The sequence below is a fragment of the Cannabis sativa genome, chromosome 4 (genome assembly GCF_029168945.1).
Source record: "Cannabis sativa cultivar Pink pepper isolate KNU-18-1 chromosome 4, ASM2916894v1, whole genome shotgun sequence".
Taxonomy (NCBI): Eukaryota; Viridiplantae; Streptophyta; class Magnoliopsida; order Rosales; family Cannabaceae; genus Cannabis; species Cannabis sativa.
The window spans coordinates 3,468,060-3,476,260 of NC_083604.1; the positions used below are offsets into that span (position 1 = coordinate 3,468,060).

At 33.1% G+C, this 8,201-nt stretch overlaps 1 protein-coding gene across 2 annotated transcripts; it reads right to left on the reverse strand.

The window, feature by feature from the left end:
* Positions 1-873: 873 nt before the first annotated feature.
* LOC115712465 (BTB/POZ domain-containing protein At5g03250) lies at positions 874-4,518 on the reverse strand. 2 transcript variants are annotated; one of them, XM_030640741.2, is made up of 4 exons: positions 4,366-4,518; positions 4,061-4,130; positions 2,159-3,418; positions 874-1,471 (listed from the first exon to the last, which is right to left on the reverse strand). In XM_030640741.2, the coding sequence occupies exons 1-4, from the start codon at positions 4,425-4,427 to the stop codon at positions 1,028-1,030; spliced, it is 1,836 nt and encodes a 611-aa protein (XP_030496601.2). In that variant the 5' UTR covers positions 4,428-4,518; the 3' UTR covers positions 874-1,027. The 2 variants fall into 2 exon arrangements, with proteins under 2 accessions (XP_030496601.2, XP_030496602.2); XM_030640742.2 differs by having other exon boundaries at positions 1,185-1,427.
* Between the last annotated feature and the right edge of the window lie 3,683 nt (positions 4,519-8,201).

The following is an 8,201-nucleotide window of genomic DNA, read 5'->3' on the forward strand; positions in this document are numbered from 1 at the left end:
TTATTTGAAACATACCTCTTTTTATATGTATTGTACCCAAAATACCGTGACATAAAAGAGTTACATGGAGAGTATCTTGAAGTGACAGGGATAAAATTGGTACAATGTTTTAAAAAAGAGGTAAAAATAATAGACTTTAAAAAAGAGGGTAAAAATAAAAGAGGACAATATAAAAAAGGTATAAAATGTAATTTCCTCAAAGGAAAAATCTATTTTCAGGTGTATTTGTGTAAATTTCTACCTTAGGTGAGACCATATCTCATGGTTGTTGCCTGTATATGATGGTATAGTCCCTTGCTCTCTTGGCATTGGGGTTGCGGGGTTCGAACGGTGGTGATGGTGGTGGTGGTGGTGGTGGTGGTGGTGGTGGTGGTGGTGGTGGTGGTGGTGGTGGTGGTGGTGGTGGTGATGGTGGTGTGGTTGCTTTCTTGTTTATGTATGTTAGTTTTGTTTAGTTTTAAGTTGGAATAATGGTGTTTATCACCATATTTTAGTGTCTTTTGGGACCTTAGTTTATGCTTGTTTATTTTATCTTTCTCTTCAATACTTCACTTTTGTGTAATTGTGCTAATTCGGTTTGGAGAACCATTGCTTAATTATAAAAGCTTTGTGCCTAATTTGTTCTAATTTGATTATCTCCACTACATGATAAGATTTGTACAAATTCTCTATGTATAACTAAATAAAAATCCCAAGTAGCTTTTTGTGACAATTCAGTGGAATTTCCTCAGAGATCAATTTAAATTAAAAAATAACAAATATAATATTGATTAAATTCGACTTCCCACACCAAAAAAAAAAAAAAAATGTTAAGAGAAAGCCTTGTAGGAACCTAGTTAGTAGTACTACAATGAATACAACAAGCTTACCTTATTGACTAAACCAAAAATAATTAACCTTCCAAAAGCTAATTCAAATACCCCAAAAAAAATATGATTTCTTTTTTCAACTTTATATCTCTTTTCTTTTGCATATTTTATTCTTAACCTTCAACTCCATCATAGAACTATTAATAATAATAATAATACTACTTTGATCTAAATCCAAGCTTTCTAAATATCATATTCCAGCTCCCTTTATTCTTAACCAACTTTTCAAGCTCTTCTTTCATGCCCAAACACTCTTTCTCTAGCTCAGAAACTCTGTCCCTCATGTCATCAACCACACCAACTTGACCTTGTGCACTTGTGCTTGCGCCTATGCCCGTTGCACCGCGATTTGATGCTGCGGTTCGGGCAAGTGCAAGATTCCCACTTTGATTTTGCACATTGTCAAGACTGTCAGAGACAAAGAACCATCCAGCAACCGAGGTTCGAAGCCTAAGTTGCTCGAAAAATAGAACTTGGACTATAACTCGCAGCGGTAGCCTTTCGTTCTGCGCTACGTGTGTGCTCGCTTCTAATGAGAGCTTTTGGCAATTCATAAGCCTGCAAATTTGTTCCCTCTCAGAGTCAGTTAGCCAAGGATGAGCCTGAAAATTAGAAAATCATCTAAAGCATTTTAGAAAAAAGGATACAAATTATAGTATGTGCACATGAGTAATTTTGTTAGAACCAATCTTAAATGCATGTGCAGATCTAGAAAGTTTTTTCATATGTTTCCGAATATAAACATCAAAAATAAAGTTCAAACATTCAGTTGTACTTGTGCAAAAAGAAATAAGCACAAGCACACATGTATCAAAACTTTTCAAAACATTAAGGACAAAAGTGATAGAGGATTGCTAATTATAACTTCCTATTACAACCTTTTAGTTAATCTTTATATTCGAAATCACATTTCATAGCGATAATCGTTATAGTTACAGTATTATCGCTGTAAATTTTTGAAAAATTTCGAATAATTTACAGTGCCGTAAACAGAGTTCATGATAATCCAGTTTACCACGTGTGTTCAAAAAATTTTAAAAACGTATTTTCGGCACTGCAAACTATTCGAAATTTTCAAAAATTTACAGGGATGGTGTTGTAAGCATAGCAAACACCACCGTGAAAAAAAAAAATTGAAAAAAAATATTCTAGCATGTATTTTTTTAAGCATAAAGATTGACTAAGAGATTGTAATAGGAGGTTGACGATAACACTCTAAGGAGTGATATTCCTACTATAGTCTTGTCGAACAGGTTAAAATTCAAAGCATTAGTTTTCTTTTATTTTACCTTGAGGTAAATATCAATAGCACGGTAAATCCCATCATCTAAAGGCCTAGCATATTCAGGAATAACAGCAGCCAATGACTGAAATTTCATCAACTTAAGATTAGCATCAGGAGCAACCTCAGCAAGAAAACCATCAATGAGATTAGCTACCATAGTAATAGGAGTTAGTGAATGAGAACCACCATTATTAGCTCCAACCATTTGCCCTTCTTCATCTACCACAACCGAATTCGAACTACTCTCACTTGTCTCATGTTCCATTACCATGAAATGATCAAGAATCCTTTGAACACAATCAATGTCATAAAGTGTCTCCATTGAGTACCCCATACTTGGTATCAAAAGATCTTCAAGAACAACCTGATCCAACTGCACCCCTATTCGTTTTTCCAAATTTTCGCGACACGAAGCATTAGCATTCAAAATCATAGATGTTCTAAGTAGTCTAAGAAGGAAATTAGTTGGAGTGACACCCTTTTGGTAAGGTAATAATCCAACTATCTCTTCAAGGAGATTCCTCTGATCTGAATCAGGTGGTGATGAAATTGTTGAGACAGAAGCTACATTATTGTTACCATTTCTAAGACTTGATTCCCTACCTAATAAACAAAGATGTTTCTTTGTGTAATGAATTAATGACCCTGAAATCTTCTCAGGTTTCATTCCTCTTGATTCAATAGCAAGAATGAAACGTTTGTATAAATGTAATCTTAGAAAGGACACATCTTCATACCACCAATCTTCACCACTTGGATTTTGTTTAGTTTTATTACTACTTATTCCATTCCAAAAAATACCACTTTCTGGACTCTGTACTGAACTCAGCCCTCCTCCACTCGAGACTGGCCAACTAAACAAGCTTGGATTAACCGCGCAAGCTTTAGTGGCCAACGAGTTTATGCATCTTGACACAATGTGAAGCTCTTCAGCTTGTGAGAAAACCTCTTCACAACTTAGAAGCACTTTAAGTGAGTCTGTCCAATGGCCAAAGATCTCATTTAGAAAGTTTTCGGTTTGAGAAATGAGGTTCCCTTCTCCATAATCTTCTGTCATTTGAAGATATTCGGCTGCACATCTTACTATAACAATGTTTGATGCATTGAGTTCTACTTTCACACCATAACAGAATTTGGCTATTAATAGGAAAGCTTTGGCTCCACCAGGCAAATCATTTAGTTGTAAGATACAATGGTTGTCTTCTCTTCTAGAAAATTCTCCAATAAGGTTTTCCAACATTCCACTTTTGGATAACAATGGAAACTGGTTGAATACCAATTAAGAAAGATGAAAAAGAGTTAACATGATTATGATTACAACAGGCTCATAAATTAAAGAGAAGATTTTCATAAAAAAAATTGACAAATACAAATGAAACTGATAGGTAATGGGTCTTTTTGAGACAGGACAAATCTTCCAAATTCTATTATCTCATTTCATAACTATTAATAACTATACAATTATATATTTATAGGTATTTCATACTACTAAGAAATTGCTAATATATTCTTAGGGAGCGTTTGGTACGAGGTTTAGACTTGAATATGAGACTAAATTAAATTTTAATGACGTCTAAGGGGTTTGTGTTTCCAAGTGGATCCTACTTTTTAAATTAAAATAGTAGTAATGTTAATCTTCTCCAACACTTAAGTTTCATATTCCCTCCAAGTTTACTCCTTCTAACTCTACTCTCTTCGACTCAAACTCACATAATAAACATCTCATTAGATGGGGTTTGGTTGAAAGGAATTAAAACATAGTTAAAATAAAAATGACATTTCAATACTTGAAATCAATTTCTTTCTATTCCTTTCCATTTTATTACCTCAAACCAAACACCACTTTAATCTAAGAGAAACAATATATTTTCAATTCAAAATCCGACCAAAAATAATAAAAAATTACCTTATGAAGGTGAAAAGAAATTTGCCCAACTTCAACAGTGACATCACTAGGAAGCCCTGTTGAGCAAAACCTACAAAAATGCATATGAAATGTGTTGAACAAAAGAAAGTGACTAAATGAGATCACTCATCAAAATTCTCAAGTGAAATACTTTTTAACTTTATATAACCAAATATGATGAGTCCAAATTTTTCAAACCAGTTTTGAGTATATTATGCATATAATCATTTCCTATTCAAGATTCAAAATAATAATAAATTCCCATAAATTATAAATTTAAAAATAAATAAATAAATAAAATGTACCATGTTTCACCATGAAGGCGAAAAACTTCAGACTTAGATCCCAGCTTCATCATGCATGCCATTGTACGGACGAAACAATGACTTGAACAACTTCTTCTTCTCTTCCTTCTTCATTAAATTAAAAAGAGTCACAATATGAATGAAGATGGCCCAAAAAAAAGGAAACAGAAAATAATAACCAAATCAAGAAAATGTCAATAATCATTAGAAAAATGGACCCTTCTTTCTTTAGTGTGCAATCATTTTCAGCTTTTTTTTTAAAAATAAATAAATAAATAAAATTGATTATTATTATTATTACATCATTAGATTACAGTTTGAACTTACCATATAATAAGAGTGGGTGGATCAATTTCAGAAGCTACAACTTAAAAACATAACGTCGAAACCTAAAATTTACAGAGAAAAGAATTTGTAAATGAATAAGATAACACTAAGTAATAGTAAGTTCATATAATATATATATATACCTTTGTTAAATTAACACATGTTACACCCTTATTCAGATTTGGAGTATAGTATAGATTCAAGTTGATTTCAAATGTAATAGTCCAGAATTGGAAAGTTGAATCAAAACCAAAAGATCTTTTTAATGGTTTTTTTTTCTGCAAAATAAGAAATGAGAGTTAATTAATATGTAATGTTTAGGAAAGCAACATCTAAATTGAGTTGATCTTGTGTGTGAATCATCATTATATATATATATATATAAAATTATATACAATGTGAATGTGAATGTGATGTGAAAGAATTATTGGATCAAAGTTTCACATCCTTTTCAATCCCACAAATCGATTAGCCAAAACAATATTAGAGATGTTAAATTAATTAAAGCATATAAATTATTACATGAATGAACCCTTAATTACCTTAACTCATACACATTTGTGTTTAATAAAACTTTAGGGAAAATTCAAGAGTTTGCAATGAATGTATAAAATATATTTACCTGAAATGAAATGAGAGATTCAGATCGATCCTTAGGCTGATTGTTTGTGAAAACTGAAATAAGAATAATAATAAGAAGAAGAGAAATATTAATGGAGAACAAAGCGTTTCATCGAATTAAATGAAACAGAGTAAAAAGGTAAAAGTTAAAGGACTCATTTGTAAATAAATGAAAACAGCTCACTTTCTAAAAATAAATATAGTATTATATAAATGAAAACAAGTCAAATTAGTTAACAAATAATAAGTCTCCGCCGTCCGATTTGGTCGGATTAATATACTCTTTTAACTAATTATTTTTTTTATTTCTTTTCTTTAATTCTCTTTTCAATATTATTATTTTTACTTTGTTGTGTTGGTATTTGATTTTTTTTAAGAGAGGGAGGGTTGGCAATTGACATTTAATTAATTAATAAATATTGGTGTATAAATATTATTATATATATAAACTAGCTCAGTGATATTAAGTCTATTGTTCCAATCACTCAAAAAAAAAGTCTATTGTTCCAAAAAAAGAAAAAAGTGATATTAGGTCTATAATAAATATTCTTACCAAAAAAAGAAATCCAGAATTAATATATTGCTTTTTTTGAAAAATAATAAATATGGTTATAAGAAAATAAAAAAGAAATTCATAATAACTATAAAAGTAGATAAATAATAAACATGAAGCTGATTTGCTAGGCCAGATCGTATTATATTAAATAATAAATAATATTATGTTTAGATAAAATAATGTATTGTAATAATTATTACGACCAAAAAATTTAATACAATGTAAGTTGTATTATTCACTACATAACAAATAGCTCGTATTAACTTATATTATAATATATACAAAGGATACGAGGTCAAGCCTAATCTCTGACCCAAACCCATACCTAAACTCAGAATTCGACTCGGACCTTGGACTCGGACTCCAACCTGGACCCTTGACCTGGTCCTGACCCGAACTCCAGACCTCAAACCCCGTCCCGGATCACGACCCAGACCCGTACCTAGGACCCAAATTCGGACCCAGACCCCAGACCTAAACTGGACCTGGACCTAGGACCCCGAACCTCGGACTCGGACCCGAACCTCAAACCAAGACCTGGGCTTCGATCCAGACCCGGACCCCAGACCCGTACATGTACCTAGGACCCAAACCCTGGTCCTAGACCGTACCAGACCCAAGACCCGAATCCGAACTCAAGACCAAACCCGAAACTAGGATTAGGACATGTACCCATGACCCAGGCCCAAACCGAACTTGGACCCGGACCAAGCCCCAACTTGAAGTCGGTGTTGGGGTCGAGTTTATTGAAAATAAATTATAACTTTGCACAACTTTTTAATACAAGTCAATACCAAACATAGTATTGTATGAAATAATAATACTAATACAATACAATACAATACAATCAAATACAATATAATACAATACAATACAATACGACATATCAAACAACTCCTAAATACTAACTTTTTGGAGATAACTTTTCAAGTTAAACTCTTCTAACACCAATTGGTCTATATATATTTACTAGCTTGAACAATTTTTCAGTATATATGTTTTAAATTTTTTCGATGTATAAACTTTCCAAAAAATTTACAAAATTTACAGTATTCCAGTAAAAGGATTATATTTGCTATATATCCAAGAGACTATATAATCATATGTAATACGTATATAAAAAAATAACAGATACATGTGTAATAAAATTTAAAAAATTTAAAGGTAATCATAAATAACTTTGTACATCACTATTGAAAAAAAAAAAAAAAAAAAAACTATTCTAGATACCAAAACAATAAAATAATATCAAAATATCTGTTTTAAGGATATATTTTAGACTTGTCCTAAACTTTTATGTCTAAATTTTAGAAAGTAGGTATCTTAGGTTAGATAGTAAGTTTATGTATGTTTTTTTTTTCTGCAAAGTAAGTTTATATTTAGTTAGAGAAATCTCTAAGTGACATACAGAAAAGTTTGACCCTGTGTAGGCCAAACTTTCAACAATATTATTATGCATACTGAATCAAGGAGAGAGAGAGAGAACATATTAATGAATCTGGCTACTGATAATAATGCTAAGGCCATGGAATCGAAGGTAGCTGTAGGAAATTCTTCTTTCCAAATTTAAGATAAGCAACCCACCACTGAATGATTTTTAGAACAGAGATGCATTATTAGTGAAGTTGGCTAATATTTTGGGTGGGATTATTAGGATACAAACGATAAAATGGAATCAGAGGTATGAGAAAGAAGGCTATGGTAAGAGTGTCTGTTCATGGTGAGATGAGAGGTTAATCTTTTCAGAGAGTGTCTGTTCTTGGTGAGATGAGAGAGAGAGTGAGAGGCTGTGAGTTGGGTTGAGAGTGCTGTGAGATGAGAGTGTGAGTGCCGAGAGGCTGCTAGATGAGAGTGAGAGAGAGTGTCTGTGAGTTAAGTTGAGATTGCTCTGATATGAGAGTGAAAGTGTGAGAGTGTCCGTTTATGGTGGTGGTTCAGCTGTGGTTCGACCTTTGTGCTTCATTCATCTCCGTACGCCCTCTTCTTGTCGTCCGATTGGGAACGAGCACGGCAGTGGCTTGGCTACTACGGCGACAGCGATGCTGTCTGCGGGAAGGCGTACGGGGTCTCGTTCTTACGTTGGCGAGGAGAAACGGGCCGTTTGGTCCCCCGAGATACCCTTTGGCACGCCTGCTGCCATGGTTGCCTCTTCTGGTATGTTGACTAATGATGACTCGTCTGTGATGGTAAAAGAAGGTCCTGCTATTTCTCATTTTAACAAGGATAGTTTGAATTTTAAAATTCCATGTGCCAATGAAGAGTCCTCACGTGCCAAAGTTAATGAGTTTATTAAGGAAAAAACAAGGCCTTGGTTAGCAATAGTGGGCCGTGT